The 21,264-nt window shown below is 44.5% G+C and overlaps 1 protein-coding gene across 3 annotated transcripts; it reads left to right on the forward strand.

Moving 5' to 3' along the window:
• The first annotated feature begins 863 nt into the window (after window positions 1-863).
• On the forward strand, window positions 864-21,264 carry LOC310635685 (ribonuclease P protein subunit p25-like protein). Of its 3 annotated transcripts, none has more exons than XM_083354905.1 (3): window positions 864-1,014; window positions 2,366-2,481; window positions 19,403-21,264. In XM_083354905.1, the coding sequence occupies exons 2-3, from the start codon at window positions 2,373-2,375 to the stop codon at window positions 19,942-19,944; spliced, it is 651 nt and encodes a 216-aa protein (XP_083211031.1). In that variant the 5' UTR covers window positions 864-1,014; window positions 2,366-2,372; the 3' UTR covers window positions 19,945-21,264. The 3 variants fall into 3 exon arrangements, with proteins under 3 accessions (XP_083211031.1, XP_083211032.1, XP_083211033.1); XM_083354906.1 differs by having other exon boundaries at window positions 894-1,014; window positions 2,366-2,542; XM_083354907.1 differs by lacking the exons at window positions 864-1,014; window positions 2,366-2,481 and adding an exon at window positions 17,304-17,561.

The following is a 21,264-nucleotide window of genomic DNA, read 5'->3' on the forward strand; positions in this document are numbered from 1 at the left end:
GATATTTGTGCTCCCGTGTTATCACAAGAAGAAAATGAGAAAAAGGCTGTGATAATTTACATTTTAAACAACATGGTTATCCAATCTCTTCTTGAAAACCTCCAGTGATGGAGCAACCACAACTTCTGGTGGCAAGCCATTCCACTGGTTAATTGTTCTGTCAGGATATTTCTCTTTAGTTCCAGGCTGCTTCTCTCCTTGATAAGTTTCCATCCGTTGCTCCTTGTCCTGCCTTCAGGTGCTTTGGAGAATAGCTTGACTAAGATCACAATCTGGGTTTCTGGAATGGCTGGAACTCTGAGGGCCACTCCTAACCACCATCCATTCAGCACCATCCTAACTTGGGACCGTCGCTAAACAAATGTTTGTAGGTTGAGAACCAGAACAGGCAGTCCACGACTTATGACAACAAAATTTCTGTTGCTAAGTGAGACATTTGTTAAGTGAATTTTGCCTGATTTGACGACTTCTCTTGCATTATTTGTTAAGCGAATCACGGCAGTTGTTAAGTTAGGAACATGGTGGTTAAGCGAATCTTGCTTCCCCATGGACTTTGCTTGTCCAAGGTCACAAAAGGGGATCACATGACCCCAGACATTGCAATTGTCCTAAGTATGAACCGGTTGCCAAGCATCCGTATTTTGTTCACATGACCATGGGGATGTTGCAATGGTCTTAAGTGTGAAAAAAACGGTCCTAAGTGACTGTTTTCAGTGCCGTTGTAACTTTGAACGGTCACTAAATGAGCTGTTGTAAGTCAAGGACTATCTGTAGCGAGGAAGGCTTTTCTGATCTCCCAAGCATGATGGGGTCACAGGTGTCCTTGTCTTTCTTCTCTTGCAGTTTACACTCCTGTGGCATGACAGCCCTTGCCTGTGAAAACCTGGCCTCTGTTTTGGAGACCAGCCAGACCCTCTTGGAGCTGAACCTGGGCGATAACAGCCTGGGAGATAAAGGAATCAGGCAGCTGTGCTAGAAGTTGATACAAAGGCGCTGCAAGCTTCAAAAGTTGACGTAAGTGTACAGTTTGTCCAGGGACCTGGGAAAATAGTTTGACACACACACATCCCTCGTCTTTGTAGCGGCCCCTCAAATATTGGAATATTGCTATCCATATGATAAATAATAAATAATTATAAAAAAATAATAGAGCTGGAAGGGGCTCCCAAGGTCCCTTCCAACTCTGTTATCATTGGGAATGGTACATTTAGCTTGTCTTTCTTTTATTTTCTTTTTTTGAGTGGATCTTGGTCAACGACCAAAATAAAGTCCTTTGAGCTTTGAGTGGGAACAGAGGCGACATCCTTGCCATCTTAAGTTGACTGTCATCTTCCAGCCCAGATTCGTTGAATTTTCCACTCTGCCAAAAGCTGCTATGAAAAATAAAGATGATTTAATCTATGCATAATGTTTTGTCAAGAGGTCTCCCAACCACCTGGCTGGTGGGCAACACCCATATCAGCTTCCAAAACAAGGCCATGTGGCTCATGAATTAATGCCATAATTTGCTCAAAAGGCTGACCTCTTTCAACATATCTCTCAGCAGAATAGATAAGATAACCTTTATTGTCATTTTTTTTTACTGTGGGCATAACGGCACAGATCAAAAATGAAATTTAGTTGCCCGCTCTCAAAGTCAAACACATACATGACACACCCCTAAACCATACTATATACAACATATGTATAGACCTACACCCCTACATACTGCTAAGCTTGTAAGCTTGTAAGCCGCCCTGAGTCTTCGGAGAAGGGCGGGATATAAATGGGATTAAAATAAAAATAAAAATAAAACTGCCAATGATCTTTTCGGCCATCCTCACCACTCTCTGCACCGCCTTCCTGTCTGAAGCAGTGAGGCTTCCAAACCAGACTGTGATGCTGCGTGAAAGGATGCTCTCGATCGTTCCCCCTGTAGAAAGTGGTCAGGACAGAGGAAGGAAGATGAGCAACAGAGTGACAGAATAACAGAACAGAAACAGACTAACAGACTAACAGAGTTGGAAGGGACCTTGGAGCTCTTCTAGTCTAACCCTCTCCTCAGGATTAAGCCCTATACCTTTCCAGACAAATGGCTGTCCAATCTCTTTTTGAAAACCTCGAGTGATGGAGCACTCACAATTTCTGGAGGCAAGTAGTTCCACTGATTAATTGTCCTCCCTGTCAGGAAACTTCTTAGTTCCAAGATGTTTTTCTCCTTGATTTGTTTCATTCCGTTCCTTCTTGTCCTGCCTTCAGGTGCTTTGAAGAATAGCTTGACCCCCAACTCCCTGCAGAGCTGCTGATGAGCAGAGATTTGCAAGCCAATTGGTGTTCTTGAGAGTGTCCCAATTCTGATGCTTTGCTTTGTTTCTCCTCCTTCCAGACTTACCATGAAATCGTTAAACCAAAACACGAAGTGGAAATTGAAGGTAGTTTGTGAGAAGAATCCTGGCTTAGTTCTGACTTCCTACTATCCTCCGGATTTTCCCCGCTTCCCAGGTGATGAAGAGTAAAGGTGGAGTTCACACCTGCTTTCCTTGGGCCCCTCAAGGATTGGAAGGTTGGTGCGATGGGTAGTAGATCTGTAAACCTTCAAAGGCCAGCTCAGCTCAGCTCAGCTTTTGCATTACCTATTGCATCGCAGTCATACATCTGATTCACATGCCTGGCTATGAGGCTTATGGTAGCCCTCTGGACTTAGAGCAAGTGGGACTTGGCCATGTGGAAGATCTTTTCAACTGGGATCCCCTTCAGGGATCCATCCCTTCCATAATCTCCAACTAGCATGTCAGAAGAATATCCTGCTCCGGTTTGAGCCAGGATTTGCATAAGAATGACACCGGAGTCACAGCTTGAAGAAGAAGTAGTATATTCAACAAAGATGACTGGAGGACTGGAGTTAAAACATATGAAGAAAAAGTTGCGGGAATTGGGTATGCCTAGTTTAATGAAAAGAAGGACCTGGAACAACATGATAGCAGTATTCCAGTGTTTGAGAGGTTGCCACAAAGATGAGGGGTTCAACCTATTCCCCAACGCACCAGAAGGCAACACAAAACCAAGGGATAGAAACCAATCAAGGAGAGATTCAACCTAGAACTAAAGAGGAATTTCTTGACAGTGAGAACAATTAATCAGTGGAACGACTTGCCTCCAGAAGTTCTGGTTACTCCACCACTGGAGGTTTTCAAGAAAAGATTGGGCAGCCATTTGTCCTGAATAGTATAGGGCAGTGATGGCGAAACTTTTAGAGACGAGTGCCCAAACTGCAACCCAAAACCCACTTATTTATCGCAAAGTGCCAACACGGCAATTTAATCTGAATACTGAGGTTTTCGTTTATAAAAAAACAACTCATACATTAACATCTTTTGTCTTAAAAGAAAAAACACAATAACAAAGCTTTCGATTCAAACAACTTTTTACTGAAAGGTAAAAGTTTGCCTTTGGCATGCTTTTGAACAATTAATGTGATTTTTGCTGTTGTATGCATGCTGAGAATTTGTCTAACTTTGGCTTATACTTTGTAAGTTTGAGAGCAACACGTGCAGCACTCAGGTCATTTGTTAATCTGTTTCTGGTGTCAGATTTGATATAATTCAAAGCTAAAAACAGTGTGCTTGCTCCAGAGGCTTGTTTTGGCTAGGAAGGGGCTTGAGAAATGGCTTTTTCCTGCAAAAACTTAGCCAAAGAGCGAGGTGCGCATGCTCACAGAGAGAGCTCCGAGTGCCTCCTCTGGCAACCGTGCCATAGGTTCGCCACCACTGGTATAGGGTTTCCTCCTTGAGTAGGGGATTGGACTAGAAGACCCCCAAGGTCCTTTCCAATTCTATTGTTCTGTTTTCAAGAGCATAGAAACAGCCCTTGGAGTAGCTACAATTTTGGATATACAGGCTGGTAATACTTATAAGAAAGATGGTCCATTGTGAGGTGTGCACGAATATGCCCTTTGTAATGTTTAATTTGGTGGACATGCAGTTCCAGTAGGGATGGCCTTATCTTATTTTGCTGAGTGTGTAGATCTTTTCTTTGGCAGGTGTCTATGTGCTGATTCTGGAATGCCACATCTATATGCTCAGGGAAGTTTGTATTATTTGCTTGATTTAATCAATTTCAGCCTGGCTGTCAATTATCACCTAAACTAGTTGAAGAGTATTTGCAACCTTATATTGTCTTTGCAATTTAGTTTCTGAGGAGACAGTATTCTCTGAGCTTGGTTGTTTTCTTGCAGATGTTTCATAACCCAGACTAGGACTACTAGGACTGATGATGTTAACTAGTTGGGTCTTGAAACATCTGCAAGAAAACAACCCACTTCAGAGAGCACCAAAGACTCCTCCTCCTCCTCCTCCTCCTCCCTTCTAGCACTGATGATGTTACCTAGTTGGGTCCTGAAATGTCTGCAAGAAAACAACCCATTTCAGAGAGTACCAAAGACCCCACATTCCTCCTCCTCCTCCTCCTTTCTACCACTGATTATGTTACCTAGTTGGGTCCTGAAATGTCTGCAAGAAAACAACCAAGCTTGGAGAGCACCAAGGACCCTACACTTCAACTCTGAGCTACAAATATTCTCCTTTATTAATATTTTTTAATATACTGTCTTCTGGCTACAGGCATGTATATGATTAACGAAGTTCACAGGGAGTGCATGAATAAAATTACTTAAATTGTAAAATTATTTCAACAAGCATAAAGAGCTTCAGGGGGGATGACCAACATTTTGAACTGGACTGGGATGCTGACCAGCAACCAAATTGGTCCTACTCATGACTTGCAGGATTGTTGTATAGGTAGTCCTCGACTTACAACCACAACTGAGCATCCCAGGGTCAGGTGAGCCCCATTTGCAACCTTCCCAGCTGGCTTCGAACAAGCAAAGTCAAGGGGGAGAAGCCGATTCGTTTAACGATCACATGATTCCCTTAACAACCGCAATGGTTCACTTGACCATTGGGTGCAGCTTCCTTAACCACTAACTTGCTTAGCAACTAAATTCTGGACCCAGTTGTGGTCATAAATCGAGGACTTAGCCAGCAGTAAAAAAATGACCCCTCCTCTTTGAGGAGCACATGAGTGACCAGTCTGTGGTGCTTCATCCCTCGAGGCTTTCAAGAAGAGAGTGGACAGCCAGTTGCCCAAAATGGTATAAGGTCTTCTGCTTGAGCAGGGGATTGGACTACAGCAGTAGTGTCAAGACTGATTCGCCCTTTTACCCTCGCTTATAGCTTTACAGTGGGATGGGATGCAGAACTGGGAGGAGTGGTTTCTAGGCAACCAAGGCTTCTGAGAGCCAAGCTCACTAATGCAGGTGCTCAGCAGGGAAGTGGACTGTTTCCATAATAAGAACAAATGTTACTATTGGACAATATGAACACCTGGTGGGTGGGGATGAGGGAATTTATTGTTTAGCTAAGCAAGCCTTTGAGCCGGAAAATCAAGAGCTGGTTTTGCTTCTTCTGCGCCAATGTAAAATTTCAGTAAAGTATTAGACTCTTGGTAAAATCATGTCTGAGGAGTTTCTTTTTCTGGAAATGCCAACTGGACAGTTGACAAGTGGTCCCCAACCTTTGCGGCTTGGTGGCACGGCTAGGGGTGGGGGAGACAGGAACCAGGCCATACGAGCAATGGGCCGATGCTTGTGCACAGCTCAACTTGACTTCAAGTGTGCGCCAGCCTGCTGTTTGCATGAGTTGAGCTGCATGCGCATGTGCATGCCAGCCCACTGCTCACATGGCTCAGTTCCGAATAAGCCACAGCCTGGTAGTGGGGTGTTGGGAGCCTCTTGACTAGAGGAACTTCAAAGCCCCTTCCAACTCTGTTGTTCAGTGGAAAGGCTTGCCTTCAGAAGTTAGTGGGTGCTCCATCCCTGGAGGTTTTTAAGAAAAGATTGGAAAGCCATTTAGTAGGAATAGTTTGAGTTCTTCTGCTTGAGCAGGAGGTTAGACTAGAAGACCTCCAAGGTCCCTTCCAGCTCTGTTTTTCTGTTCATTAATCAGTGGAAAGCTTGCCTCCAGACATTCTGGATGCTCCATCCCTGGAGTCTTTCAAAAAGAAACTACACAGCTATTTGTCCAGAATGATAGGGTCTCCTGCTTGAGCAGAAGGTTAGACTAGAGGACCTCCAAGGTCCCTCCAAGGTGCCTTCCAACCTTATTCTTTGTTCTTTCAGGCACTGCAGACCCTAAACACAACACTGCCAAAAATAAAGGTTTATTGGTGAAAAGGTACTGCAGAATAGAGCCAATTTACTTAACGGTCCCCAATTTTTGTCCCTGCACCCCACCATATTTCCCAGTTCTCCTGGTTTTGGAAAGTTCCTGGCTTTTCTTCCAGAAGCAGAGCTTTCCTTTTAGGATGTTCCTGCAGAGATGGAGCTTCCCTGCAGGATGCTGGTGAGGGTGGAGCTCTGCTTGTCCACAGACGTGGATGATGCTGATCTCCCTCCCTGTCCTCCTGTGCCTTCCCTTTTGTCTCTCTTTGGGCCTCTTCCTTCCTCTTCCTTCTGTCTGGGGCTCTGCCTCCAAATGAACAGCCCCTGTTGCAAGTTCAATTTCTTCTCCAGGATGTTACCCAACATGGTCATCTTTTCGCTATCCGAAGACTTCTGTTCTTGAGGTCTCTTGTTGGCTCCTTGCCTAGGAACCTCCAAAGTCTGGCTGAGCTTCGGGTCAAAGGCCAGCCTTCTGATGACAAGACGTTCTTGGTGTGTTTCCTTGAAAGACCAGCTTACCTTCACCTGTTTCTTCTTCCCAGCTTTTGGGGGCCTTCCAGGTGAACAGCTGATAGGCCTCATCCCTCTAGGGAGAGGACGTTGGACCCCACTCGCCTGCCCCACAGCTCCTGCTTGCATGAGGTCTACTGGAATCTGCCTTTTCTGCCAGATGACCACATCCTTACCCTCTGAGATTTCACCTGGTTTTAGGACACCATGATCTTTAGGTGATCCCACAACTACCTCTGCTACTCCGCTGCAAAGCTGATCACTGATGATGACTCTTGCTTCTTCTGAGAGGGCCACCAAGGAAGGGGCAGAGTCCTCAGCTAAAGGGGGTTGTCTCACTACTGAGGAATTAGCCCATGTCCAGCTGCCCATCTCTTCTCTGAAGCACTCTTCTGCACCCTTGTTCTGATCTTCCCACTTCACTATATTTTCAACACTGGGCATGTAATCCCTGGTGGTGTATGCAGAAGGAGAGGAAGGTGGCAGGATTTGAGGATCTTCTGTCCCCTTAGAAATCCTTGAAGGCTGCACAGAGGTGGATATGGGTGGATATGGCAAGAGAGGCTGGGATCCAGTCATCTCAAAGCAAGAAGGAGATCTGGGTGGCAAGAACAACCTCAGAGATCGCCGAATCCTTTCTGGAAGTCCCCATCGGTGCTCTGATGTAAGATGTCTCAGATGGGCCTCCAAGAGTTCTTTTTCCTCAACGCTGAGAAAATCGAGGTCTTGACTGAGGATTTGCACTTCTCCTCTATCCCGTGGGGGAATCTTGGTCACAGTGTCTGTGGTGATCTTCTCTGCTTTAAAGAGATGTGGGGCAAAAGCTTGCAACGATTTTAGCGCTGTTGATGGCAAGCCCCATGCATGCTGGATTCTCTTCCACTGGATGTGGAATTCCAGAAGGTTCTGGCTGCTCTCTGGGAGGAAAGAGAGCCCTGTCTTGGTACCGGAGCAAATCTGGACTTTAGTTTGCCTAGACTTTCCTGTTGCTCTCTGTCTCTTATTGCCAACTTTGCTCTTGGGCTTTTCTAAAGTCTTCTGCTCTGGCTTAAACAATACCGGTTCATAGATGTCTGTGGTTTGCAAATCAGGTCCACTTTTCTGTAAGGATTTGGGTGGTAAAGGCAAGAGAGGCTGGAATCCAGTCAACCCAGGATGAGAAGGAGATCTAGGTTGTAGGAAGGCCCTCAGAGATTGCCGAACTCTTTCTGGAAGACCCCATCTGTGCTCTGATGTACGATGTCTCAGATGGGCCTCCAAGCGTTCTTTCACCTCAATGCTGAGGAAAACAAGGTCTTGACTAAGGATCTGCACATCTATTTTTTCCCTTCTTGGTTTCCTAGATGTGATTTTCCCAGTAGTCCTCTCTGATTGAAGAAGATATGGGGCAAAGACATGGAGAGATCTAACCACCATAGATGGTAAGCCCCATGCATGCTGGATTTTCTTTCGTTGGATATGGAATTCCAGGAGGTCCCTCTCCTCAATGGGGAGGAAAGAGAGCACTATTTTGGGACATAAGAACCTTGTTGCTTCAGTAGTCCCCCCTGTCTTAACCTGTAATGCTTTGGGAGGTATCTTCATCGCCCCCAAATGGTGCTTTGCCTTTTGCAATGGCACTGAAATTCGGGGAGCAGATGATGTGTCTTGAAATGGTCTATACCTGCAAGGCCAGTGAGGCTGTGCTGGAACCTGGGAAGAGGGGAGAGAAGGCAGGAATGGATGAAATGAATGTTGAATGTTGTGTACAAGAGCAGGTAATCCCCACTCGTGCTGGATCCTCTTGTATTGTACATGTAATCTCATAAATTCCGGGTCTTCCTGTTTAAGGGACATCGGGGTGGTCTCTTCATCAAGTGCCATCTTTTCTCTCCCAGACCTTGAGATTTTTCCTGGGGATCTTTCTCCTAGAAGATTACCTTTGGGGAGAGCCCTCTTGACTGTGGTTACATGATGTATGTCTTCTGCTTTGTTCCATGGCTTTGAGGCAGTCTGGAAGAGTCGGTTGTAGGCATGCCGTGGGGTTTCAGCTTGACCCTGGTCGCCCTCAACCTGGGAACGAGAAGCAGGGGGCAGAAACATTTTCAGTGACTCCTGGACATGCTTGGGAAGACCCCATCGATGGACTGCAGTTCGGTTCTTCATGTGAGCCTCCAGTAGTTTCTGCGTCACAAGACCCAAGAAGAACAAGCTGTTGGTTATTTTAATTGTCACTTTTAATACACCCCACGAAGCGGTGATGGCAATGCCAAGTCCCTCCAGGAGCCGTTCTGGTTCTAAAGGGAGTGCAGCAAAGGGCTGAAGAGATTTTTGAACCATGGATGGTAATCCCCATTCATGCTGTAACTTCTTGCGCCGAACGCGCATCTCCAGAAGGTCCAAAATCTCTGTTTGGACAAAACATGGACCTGTCCTTGAGAATCTCAGTTCTTTTGTTCTGGAATCCATTGCATTGGCTGTTTGACTCTCCTGGCCAACATTCTTCTCCAGAGTCCACCTCCTGAGCTTGGACATCTCTAGTGGTGGGCTTCCTACAATAACATTGCCAAACATCTTGTTTAAGGATTTAGTGTAGATACTGGGAAGACCCCAAAGATGCATTAATTGTTTGCATTTAATGTTCAAGTTCATCTTTTCCACAATGTCCTTTTCCAGAAAATACAAGCAAGATGACCTGGGTTTGATTTCTGAGGACACAAGGGAACATTTAGGAAGAAAAGCATGTTCGATGGGGCCAGAAAACTTCTTATATCTTATTAACTGGAACTTAATCTCCAGAGATTTTTTCTTGAGGTGAGTCTCCAGAGTATATCTAAGCAGATCTTCTAGACATCCCGTGTTATTTGGGAGGAGAATGTTGGTTTCTTCCCACCTTCCACTCTCCACCTGAGTTTCTCCAAATGTGGCTTGAGGTTTCTCCTCTGGAAGTAGTGAGTGAAAAAACTTTACAAACTGATGGACTTTCTGAGGGATGCCCCACTTTTGCTGTAACTTTAGCCGTTGAATGTGGAGCTCCAGGTTTTGTTTGACTTTCTCAGAAAGGAAATGCAACTCTAGATGAAGCAAGGAAATCTGAGTCACCGCCTTTGGAAGATCGCGATGCCACTTGGGTGGTTCTCCAATTAAGCTTCTAAGGGATCTCTGGACCAGGGTAGAATATCCCCACTCATGTTGTAGTCTCTTCTTCTTAACATGCATTTCTAAGTTTTCTCTGACCGCATTTTTGAAAAACAGAGACTTTACTTCTGAAAACTCAACGGGAATCTCTTTGAACCTGACTGAAGACAAAGGTCCTCCAGGACACATAGCTGCCAATGTCTCCACGTACTTTAGCCCCAGGCCCCAGAGGGACACCAAGCGACCCCGTTGCAAAGTTACTTCGATCTGACCCATGGCTGACAAGTCAAAGGAGAGGCAGGGGCTACGAGTTTGGGGGGTCCTGAGACCAGGAAGGATAAGCTTGGGGAGAGGTTGTCTTTGAGACCACCAACAAGATTTCCAGATTTGTGGGGCAGCAGGAAAGCTTTCCAAGCGCACCTCCAAATGTTTCTTCGTCAGGTGGACCTGCAGTTTCTTCAAGACTTTCATTTTTAACAGGAGGAGTGGCTGAGCTGGACATAACGGAAGACCCTGATTTTTCCTAATTTTCTCCTCTTTCTTCTTGGGCCTTACAAGGTGCCCTGGTGGTGTTCCTATCCCCAATCTGGGCTGCTGAGAAAAGGGCTTTACTGCCACTTGGACCCTCCTGGGCAGCTGCCAAAGCTTCAGCTGGACTCTCTTCTTAAGGGACCTGCAGCTCCTCAGTCTGCTGAAGATGATGGTAGAGGGGCCAGAAGAATCTGTCCAGCTACTGATGGAGGAGGTCTCATAAGTGCTGGAGGACAAGCTCGAGAGGTCCTCCGTGTAAACGTCCAGCTCCCCAAGGAAACTGCCCTGGGTCTTTCGATCCTGGAGGCTCCATTTCGAGGCCTTCTTCCCTGCTGCAACACTGTCTTCTGTGGTCCCTGCAGAGAAGAATTGTCCCAACATTGGACCTCTTTGGGGAACATCTTTGCCTGTCCCATCTAAAGGTAAAACGGCTAAGGGGCCCAGGTGGTGCTACATGACACAACCTAGGTCAGGGGTAGGCAACCTCGGCTCTTTTATGACTCATGGACTTCAACTATGCTGACTCAGGAATTCTGGGAGTTGAAGTCCATGAGTCATAAAAGAGCCGAGGTTGCCTACCCCTGACCTAGAACTAAGGAGGGATTTCCTGAAGGGAAGGGAACAGAAGAAAGAGACAGAGAGAGGGAGAAGATGATAGCTAGCTAGGGAGATAGAGAGATAAAGAAAAAGGGAGATGATAAAGATAGATAGATAGATAGATAGATAGATAGATAGATAGATAGATAGATAGATAGATAGATAGATAGATAGATAGATAGATGGATGGATGGATGGATGGATGGATGGATGGATGGATAGATAGATAGATAGATAGATAGATAGATAGATAGATAGATAGATGGATGGATAGATAGATAGATAGATAGATAGATAGATAGATAGATAGATAGATAGATAGATAGATAGATAGATAGATGATAGATAGATAGATAGAGATGATAGATAGATAGATAGATAGATAGATAGATAGATGATAGATAGATAGAGATGTTAGATAGATAGAGATGATAGATAGATAGATGATAGATAGATAGATAGATAGATAGATAGATAGATAGATAGATAGATAGATAGATAGATAGAGATAGACAGACAGACAGACAGACAGACAGACAAACAGATGGAGAGATAGAGGGATGAAGAGAAAGATGATGGATAGATAGACAGAGAGAGATGGAGAGATAAAGGGATGCAAAGATGATGGATAGATAGATAGATAGACAGACAGACAGACAGATGGAGAGATAGAGGGATGGAGAGAAAGATGGATTGATAGATAGATAGATAGATAGATAGATAGATAGATAGATAGATAGATAGATAGATAGATAGATAGATAGATACAGTAGATACATACATACATACATACATACATACATACATACATAGACAGAGATGGAGAGATAGAGGGATGGAAAGATGATGGATAGATAGATAGATAGATAGATAGATAGATAGATAGATAGATAGATAGACAGACAGAGATGGAGAGATAGAGGGATGGAGAGAAAGATAATGAATAGATAGACAGACAGACAGAAAAAGTACTGCAACAAACTGGTGGGTTAAATGCTTGAAACAACTTAAAACCTTTTCCGATGGTTTTAGTTTCCTGCAGGCTGGCCTCACTTTTCTGCTGAATCTGCAGAGACAAAAGAAAAAAGAAAATCTTTTCTCCAAGTGATGACCAGGACTTAGGGGACAGTGAATGTGTCCAGATGCCCACTCTCTCTCTGGTCACTTGCAGGCCTCTGAATGCTGGGTCATGAAAGGACAGCAAAGGAAACACCCAATGTTCTAACTCAGGGCTTTTCGACCTTTTCACCCATTGTACCACTTTTAGGATATGGCAACATCCGAGTACCACCAATCGCCTAGCAAGGTGGAAAAAAGTGATGAAGTACAGGTAGGCCTTGACTTACAACAGTTCACTTAGTGACTGTTTGAAGTTACAACGGCACTGAAAAAGTGCCCCCCAAGCCACAACCAAGCAAGACACCTGCCTGCCCACCCGGTGGCGCTCTTCCTCCTGTCCGAGGTTTTCATTGTTGTGAGCATTTCTGTTGAGGAATGGCAGTGGGGGTGGGGGGCTGTTTGTTTTTTATTTCTCCCCCTCTGCTGGGTGGTTGCAGCAGGTTTTGGTCACTTCACATGACCCTGGGATACTGTGACCGTCATAAATATGAATCAGTTGCCAAGCCTCTGAATGTAAATCACAAGACCCTGGAGATGCTGCAACATTCCAGCTGATCGGCACTTCTTCTGGGCTCAGAAGCACCGGGATCAGCGCCGAGCTCCAGCTGGAGCCTGGTGCTGATCCTGGTGCTTCCGCTGAGCCCTGACAGCCCTGCAGCTCCAGCCATGTTTCGCTCAGGCTTGTGCGGTGCTGCCACTGGTTCAGCTCATTCCCCTCCCCCGCTACTTTTCTAGGATGGTCGTGTACCACCTGCCAGGTGCCAGTGTACCACAGGTGGTACCCGTACCACTGGTTGAATAGCCCTGTTCCAATATTTGAGGGGCTGCCAGAAAGAATAGGGGTGTGTGTCAACCTCTTCTCCAAAGCAACCAGAGGCAGAAGAAGAGGCAACGGATGGGAAACTCATCAAGGAGAGAAGCAACCTGGAACTAAGAAGAAATTTCCTGACTTTTAGAACAATTAACCAGTGGAACAGCTTGCCTCCAGAAGTTGTGAATGCTCTCCAACACTGGACGTTTTTAAGAAGAGACTGGACAGCCACTTGTCTGAAATGTATAGGGTCTCCTGCCTGAGCAAGGGGTTGGATTAGATGACCTCCAAGATCCCTTCCAAGTCTGTTAGTCTGTTATACACCAGGTTTCTTCAGCATATTCAACTACAGATGTAAGACTCAGGCCTTGAATTCATCTTATTAAGAAAAGTCACATTTATCTCCCTATGACTTCTTCCCTATGGCACAGATGTCTCAAAAACTTACAGATTCTGCCTTGGGAAACCATTTACGAGGGTCCAAGAGGAATTTCAAGCTGCTTTGGATCAGCTCAAAAGCCACACGCCACACTGTGAAAGTTTTCAAGATTTTCCAGATAATAAAGAAAACTAAGATCAAAGGGGCATTTTTGTCGAGAAGTATAATCAATTTCTGAAGAGCTAAAATGCCAAAACATGGAGCTGCCAGCTCCATACTGGAAAAAAAATATCCAGATAGCTAAAGTCCTGGGCTGGGTTTAAAGATAAACAGGGTCTTTGTATGATGTGTTCTGAGCGCATCATAAAGGTCACCACACAGCACTATGCCAGCCCCATCTCAAAAGTCCCTCATCATCCTCTTCCTGGAAATTGTCACATAGAAAAGCCCTCACCTACTTGCTAGAATTCATGATGCTCCACCCTCATGTCTATACATTTATCATCTGGAGTTTATCATCTTAGAAAATCAGAATAGAGCTAGAAGGGACCTTGGAGGTCATCTAGCCCAACCCCCTGCTCAGGCAGGAGACCCTATTCCATTTCAGACAAATGGTTGTCCGGTGTCTTCTTAAAAACTTCCAGTGTTGGAGCATTCACCGCTTCTGGAGGCAGGTTGTTCCACTGGTTAGTTGTTCTAACTCTGTTAGGAAGTTTCTCCTTAATTCCAGGTTGCTTCTCTGCTTCATTAGTTTCCATCTGTTGCTTCTTGCCCTGCCTTGGAGAGTAGGTTGACCCCCCTCTTCTTTTTTTAACATATTTTATTGATTTTTAACAATAACAATCTTTTATTGCTTAGCAAACAGCATGTTGTCTGGGTTCGTATATTTAAAAACAATCAATAATAATTAATTTCTAAAATTCCATAATATATTAATATTTTTCCTTGATCTTCTCTTCCAGTAGTATTCTCCCTTTTGTCAACATCAAACAAATCCAATACTTTCAATGCATTCAAGGTTAAATATAAACATTTTTCTTGGGTTTGTACAAATAACAATAACATCAACGTATAACATCTTTTCTAATTGGCTTATGTTTCAATTGCATTTATAAAGGCCATCTTATTGAGTCACTATGTGTCCTGTTTTCAAGATTCTTATTTAAGCTTAGTTTTCCCTCAGTGTTCAAACCATTTTTATCAGTCATGATTTTCTCAAAGTTAATTGCCTTTACACAGCTAAACTTTTCATTCACACACACCATCCCAATATTTTTACATTTCATATGTTATAAAAGATACTATACTACTTGCATGTCTTATCCCTCTTACTGTAGGGCCCCTCTATATCCAAAATTTATCTATTCTTTTAACCATATTCAAACAAGTGTTTAATCATATAGTACTCCATCTGGTAAATCGAGTCAAATCTCTTGAATCTAATTCTAGCTTTCTTCTTTTGCCAAGTAGCTTTCCAAGTCAGTATGTTCAGCTTGCCAGGGGATTCTTCCTGTATTTAATAATAATAATCATAATAATAATAATCATAATCATAATAAACATAATAATAATCATAATAATAATAATAATAAAGTTGGAAGGGACCTTGGAGGTCATCTAGTCCAACCCCCTGCTCAAGCAGGAAACCTTATACAAGTTCAGACCAATGGCTGTCCAGTCTCTTCTTAAAAACCTCCAGTGTTGGAGCATTCACCACCTCTGGAGGCAGGTTGTTCCACTGGTTAATTGTTCTAACTATCAGGAAGTTTCTCCTTAGTTCCAGGTTGCTTCTCTCCTTGACTAGTTTCCATCCGTTGCTTCTTGTCCTGCTTTCAGGTGCTTTGGAGAATAGCTTGACTGCCTCTTCTTTGTGGCAACCCCTGAGATATTGGAACACTAGTTATCATGTTACACACACACAGTCCTTTTCATTAAACTACACATACCCAATTCCAGCAACCGTTCTTTGTATGTTTTAGTCTCCAGTCCCCTAATCATCTTTGTTGCTCTTCTCTCTTTCTAAAGTCTCGACATCTTTTTTACATCGTGGTGACCAAAACTGGATGCAGTATTCCAAGTGTGGTCTTACCAAGGCATTGTAAAGTGGTATTAACACTTCACACGATCTTGATTCTATCCCTCTGTTAATGCAGCCTAGCATTGTGTTGGCTTTTTGGCAGCTGCAGCACACTGCTGGCTCATATTGAAGTGATTGTCCACTAGGACTCCAAGATCCCTCTCACAGTTACTACTATCGAGCAAGGTACCACCTATACTATACCTGTGCATTTGGTTTTTCTTGCCTAAATGTAGAACCTTACTTTTTCCATCATTGAATTTCATTTTGTGAGATAGCACCCAATGTTCAAATCTGTTAAGATCCTTCTGTATCTTAAGCCTGTCTTCTGGAGTGTTGGCTGTTCCTGCCAGCTTCGTGTCGCCTGCAAATTTGATGAGTTCCCCATATATTCCCTCGTCCAGATCACTGATGAAGATGTTGAAGAGCACTGGGCCCAGAACAGAGCCCTGGGGCACCCCACTACACACTTCCCTCCATGTAGATGCGGTTCTATTGAGGACCACACGCGGACTTTGCCTGCCGGTCAGCCAGCTACAAATCCATCTGGTGCGGCTAGCCCACATTTTCCTATCTTATCAAGTGGTAGGTTGTGGTCTATGTTATCAAATGTCTTACTAAAGTCCAAGTTGCACCCTTTTATGTTTACAGAAAATAGAATAAGAACTTTATTGTGCTATAAATAAATCGGCATACATTAAACTGAGATTTTCGTTGCATATAGCTCTCAATATACACAAATAACAATTGCAAGAGCCTTGACTGCAAAAGAAAAATAAAAATATTGATGAAAGTGATCACCGCACCATAAGCAATCCCCGAGCAGATTTATACAAAAGCTGAACGATGGGAAAAACCTGAGTCACGATAAACCACGTTTCTTGGTCAAGGAAGAAGCAAACCTGGCAGAGTTTTTACAAGCTTCTAAAGCCACGCGACGGGGGCGTTCCGGAAGAGAGAGTTCCGCCCACATCAGCTCTGGCCAATAGGAAGAAAAGGGCGGCCCTCCCTCTTTGCGCAGGCGCGAGTCTTTCCCCGCGCTCTGCGTTGTAGCGCATGCGTGGTCCATCATTCGCGCTGAGGAAGCCGGGTGGGCGCCATTTTGGTTGCGGCCCGGCGGCGCCGGTGGCGGCGGCAATTCGGTGAGCGGAGGAAGGCGTGGGCTGGGGATGATGGGGGTGAGTGCCCGAAGCCTAGGGAGACCAGTGGTGAGGTGAAAAAAGTCCGGGGCCGCGTTCACATGTTTCTGGGTCAGCCCGGGTTGGTCCCTCAGCAGTTCTGAGGGGAATCCGCAGCTCGGTGCTTTGCCGTGAGGTGCGTTTTTATTTAATTTATTAATTTTTATTTCGCCTTGTTGGAATTTTTATCCTGCTTTTTATGTATTTGGGATAACTCAAGGTAGCAAATTTTCCTGATCCTATTTTCCCCACAACAACCCTGCGAGGTGGGCCTGCCTGGCCTGAGAGAAAAACCGAGCCAACATTCCTCCCACCCCCATAAAGACCATTTATACAGTACACTGCAAAAGAAGGGGATCCAGTTCAAACAAACCAAAATATCTGCAATATTATTTCATTATCAGCAATTGATTAATATTGGTGAGTTACTTCACCACAATAATTCGCTAATATATTCAGGAATATTACTGAATGGTCTCTGTAATCCAGATAATAAGCACAGAGTGATAGTCTTAGATAATATTACTTCGCTACAGTAATTCAGGAATATTAGTGAATTGTTTCGCTGCAGCCCAAATAATATATGTAAATCAAACGGGTTGTTCAATTAGTCGCCCGGTCGTTAAGTGAATCTGGCTTCCCCGTTGACTTTGCTTGTCAGAAGGTTACAAAAGGATCACGTGACCCTGCAACTGTCATAAATGTGAGACAGTTGCCAAGCATCTGGATTTTGGGGAGGCTGCAGTGTGAAAAATGATCTTGTCATTTTTTTCCCCACTGCCCTTGTAACTTCAAATGATCACTGAATAAATGGTTATAAGTCAAAGATTACCTGTGGTACAAGGCTTTCTCTAATATTCCATTTAAAAGTACATCAGCAACTCGTCCTCTCTTTCAAAGGAAATGAGAGGATGGAGTTGTGTGATTAATTGAATACTGATTGCATCAACTGATTAAAATTGATGGCTTAAATGACAGAACATTTTCTTCTAGATTTGCATAGCACTGATTGTTGAACATGAGATATTAATGAAGAACGCTTAAAGGTAAACCAGCACACGCTTGTTTGCCTGCTCTGCTTAATAAAACATTTATTTTTTATGACATTTATATTCTGCCCATCTCAATCTGCAAAGTGTCTTTGGGTGGCTTAAAATTCACTTGCTGCACATAAGCAACATTACATAGAATAACAGAGTTGGAAGGGATTTTGGAGGTCTTGTAGTCCAAACTCCTGCTCAGGCACTTATACCAGAGGTCCCCACCTTTTGGGCACCAGGGACCGGTTCCGTGGAGAGAGGTTTTTCCACGGACCGGAAGGTGCATGGTTTTGTGTGCTGCCTGCATCCCACAGATGGGGCTTTGCTTGTTTGTGCGGACCGGTTGCTGGAATGCCACAGCCTGGTACTGGTCCACGGACTGGGGTCTGGGGACCCCTGACATACCATTTCAGACAAGTGACTGTCCAATCTCTTCTTAAAAGCCTCCAGTGTTGGAACACCCACAACTTCTGGAGGCAAGTTGTTCCACTGATCGACTGTTCTCATTGTTAGGAAGTTTCTCCTTAATTCCAGGTTGCTCCTTGAATAGTTTCCATCCATTGTTTCTTGTCTTGCCTTCAGGTCCTTTGGAGAATAGGTTGACCCCTTCTTTTTTGTGGCAGCCCCTCAAATCCTGGAATACTGCTCTCATGTCACCCCTGGTCCTTCTTTTCTCTAAATTGGCCATACCCAATTCCTGCAACCATTCTTCATATGTTTTTGTCTCCAGGCCCTTAATCATCTAGTTGCTCTTCTTTGTAATTTTTCCAAAGTCACAACATCTTTTTTGTAAAGTGGTGACCAAAACTGGATACTGTGTGGCCTTACTAAGACTTTATAAAGCAGTACTAATATTTCATATGATTTTGATTCTATACCTCTGTTTATACAACCCAGGATTGTATTAGCTTTTTTTGGCGGCTGCTGCACATGGCTGCCTCATGTTTAAATGATCGTCCACTGGGACTCCCAAGGTCCCATTTCTCTTTCTTGTTCTTCTTGAAATCCTCCAGTGATGCGGCACCCACAACTTTTGAAAGCAAGCCAAAAGCATTAGTTATACATGGGTGACTGAAGCTTCCTCTTATGCATTGTTAACGAGGGTGTGAATAAGAGCAGGAATAAGGATGCTTTAATGTGACGAAGGCACCTTGGAGTGAGTTGAAACATTGATCTGGCTTGTCTTTGCTAAACAGTGTTTTCGGTAATTATTGTTTCATTGTACAGTTATCTCCTTCCCTTTTTTCCTTTTATTCTTATTATTTATTGGGGCTTACATGCCACCCATCTAGCCTAGAGCCGACCCTAAGCAGCTTACAATAAAAAAAAGCTCAAGATGAAACATTTAAGTGTAATAACCATAAATATTAACACTAGGATTAAATTGAAATTGCAAGCTGGGAAGAAAGGGAAGAAGATGCACAAAAGGAGGTGGGGTCTTAGCACATTAACCACCTCCAGAGTGAGATGCCCCAGTTGGGGGCCCAGGCCAGCTGGCAGAGCCAGATCTTCAGGCCCTTTCAGGACGTGTGCAAATCTCACCTGCGGGGTGGTGGATGATATTTCAAAGGGCAGAAGCCACAGCAGAAAACGCTCTTCTCCTGGCCCCCACCAGCTGGAATGTCTTGAGTGCCATGGTCTGCAGTAGACCTCTTCTGCTAGCACAATAAGGATAACCTGGGCCCATGCCTGAAGGGTTTTTATCACCCTTGAAGATGGAACAAGGGACTGGGGATAAACCTCGTCGTGTTCAGTGGGGTAAATTCCCAGATTTCTAAGACTTTGCATCCGTAATCCTATAGCATAATTGGATCCTGAAATGCCATTTCTGTCCTTGTTCCTTACAGCACTGCAAACCATGGAGAATTACCAGAAGTCCAAGGTAGTGGAGAAGCCTTCTCCTCTCCCTTTCACCAGCTTGCCCTCAGACATCATTGAAATGAAAGTGAAGGATGGAAGCAAGATCCGGAATCTGATGGGCTATGCCATTGGCAAGATGGAGCAAGAGACGACGAGACAGATGCTCTTCAGCGGGGTTGGCAAAGCCATCAACAAGACCATCACCTGCGTGGAGATTATGAAGCGGCGGCTCAAGGATCTTCATCAGATCACAAAAGTGTTCTTTCAGCAAATAGAGGAGATCTGGGAACCGATTGTGCCAGAGGCTGGCCTGGATCCCTTGACTGTGAAACGAAATATCCCTGCCATTTGCGTTTTGCTGAGCAAAGAGCCCCTAGATCATCAGGAGCCAGGTTATCAGGCTCCGGGATCTTTTGATGCTTTCTGGTTGGAAACGCTGAATTCGGAGTCCCAAAGTCAGCCGAAAAGGAAGAAGGGGGGCAGAAGAAGGGCAGGCCATGCAGGAAAGCACCCTTCCTCTGCCTTTTGATAAGAATCCCAAAACAAGCCTCAGTCGAGCTGACAGAATTACTTAACCTACAGAGCAAAAGAAAGCCGGACAGTTTTTCGTGTTGAGAGAGAAAAAGGGAGAACCTTGGAATGGAAAGAGGCTGATTTAAAGGAAGCGGAAGAAAAGAGGCTGAGATTTCAGAACTGCCTGGGTCGGGTTGATCATCGGCATCTAGCAAAAGGGCTCTTTTCTTCCTTTCAGAGGGAAACAAATGCTCTGGTGGATTGTTCTAGTGGTCGAAACAATAATGATGAAAAAAAGCCTTCCTGGTTGGAGGAGATGTGTAAAATCTGTGCCTGTTTACCAAGAAGGTAGCTATGACGTTTGCCTGATTTCCTCAGTGGATGACTTGGATGTTACCTTAGGATCTAATTCTGTGAAAGGGCAGGTATTTCCTGGTTCCAAAATTGGATAGTGACAGGGGAAGGAGGCCCTGTTTTTCGTGGTATTCTTTGGCTTTAGCACAGGGCTCTCCAAACTTGGCGACTGTAAAACTAGTGGATTTCAACTCCCAGACCGCATGCTGGCTGGGGGATTCTGGGAGCTGAAGTCCACAAGTTGTCAAGTTTGGAGACCACACACACACACACACACACACACACACCGTTGTAACCTAAGCATCTGCCTTCCTGTATAGTCAAGATTATCGTGTTTGATTCAGCGTAAAGATGAGGCGGTCTCGATTGCCCAACATGCAGAGGGTGCAGCTTAGTATGTCTAAAGACAGTTGGAAAAATGCTGAGGTTATTTGATTGTTAAAAAGACGTAAGATTGCACAACAATACTATTTTATTTTATTTTTTAAATTTTTAATCATTTTTTCCAATGTTTGAAAAATGTTGATCTATGAAAGGGTTGTTGCTACTAGCTGATACTTATCTCCAGTAATTCTGTTTCCCTCCATAAGTGTTGCCTGAGGAAATGTAAAATGTTATGAAGAGCAGCTTCTTTTTGGTCTTGGTGGCCACAAAGGCGAGGACCTGAGGCCTTCTCACCACAACCCTGACCCCCAGGGGCCTCCCCAAGGAGGAAACTGGAGCAGAGGGCATGAAGTTCCTGTGGGACCTGAGGAGAATCCAGGACATCCCCAGCAGATGCTGGAGCTTATTGGCTAGCCAGTGAGACTCTAAGCTCTGAATCATAGCTTCTTCCATGAAGGAGACGGACACAGATGGAAAGTGCATCTCCTCTACCTTGGCAGCCTCGGGAGAAGCTGGCTTGGAGCTTCTGCTACTCTTCTGCTTTTGAAGGACCCTTTTGTGGTGCTTAAGGGACCTGCAGCTCCTCAGTCTGCTGAAG

Source organism: Vipera ursinii (assembly GCF_947247035.1).
Source record: "Vipera ursinii genome assembly, chromosome: 2".
Taxonomy (NCBI): Eukaryota; Metazoa; Chordata; class Lepidosauria; order Squamata; family Viperidae; genus Vipera; species Vipera ursinii.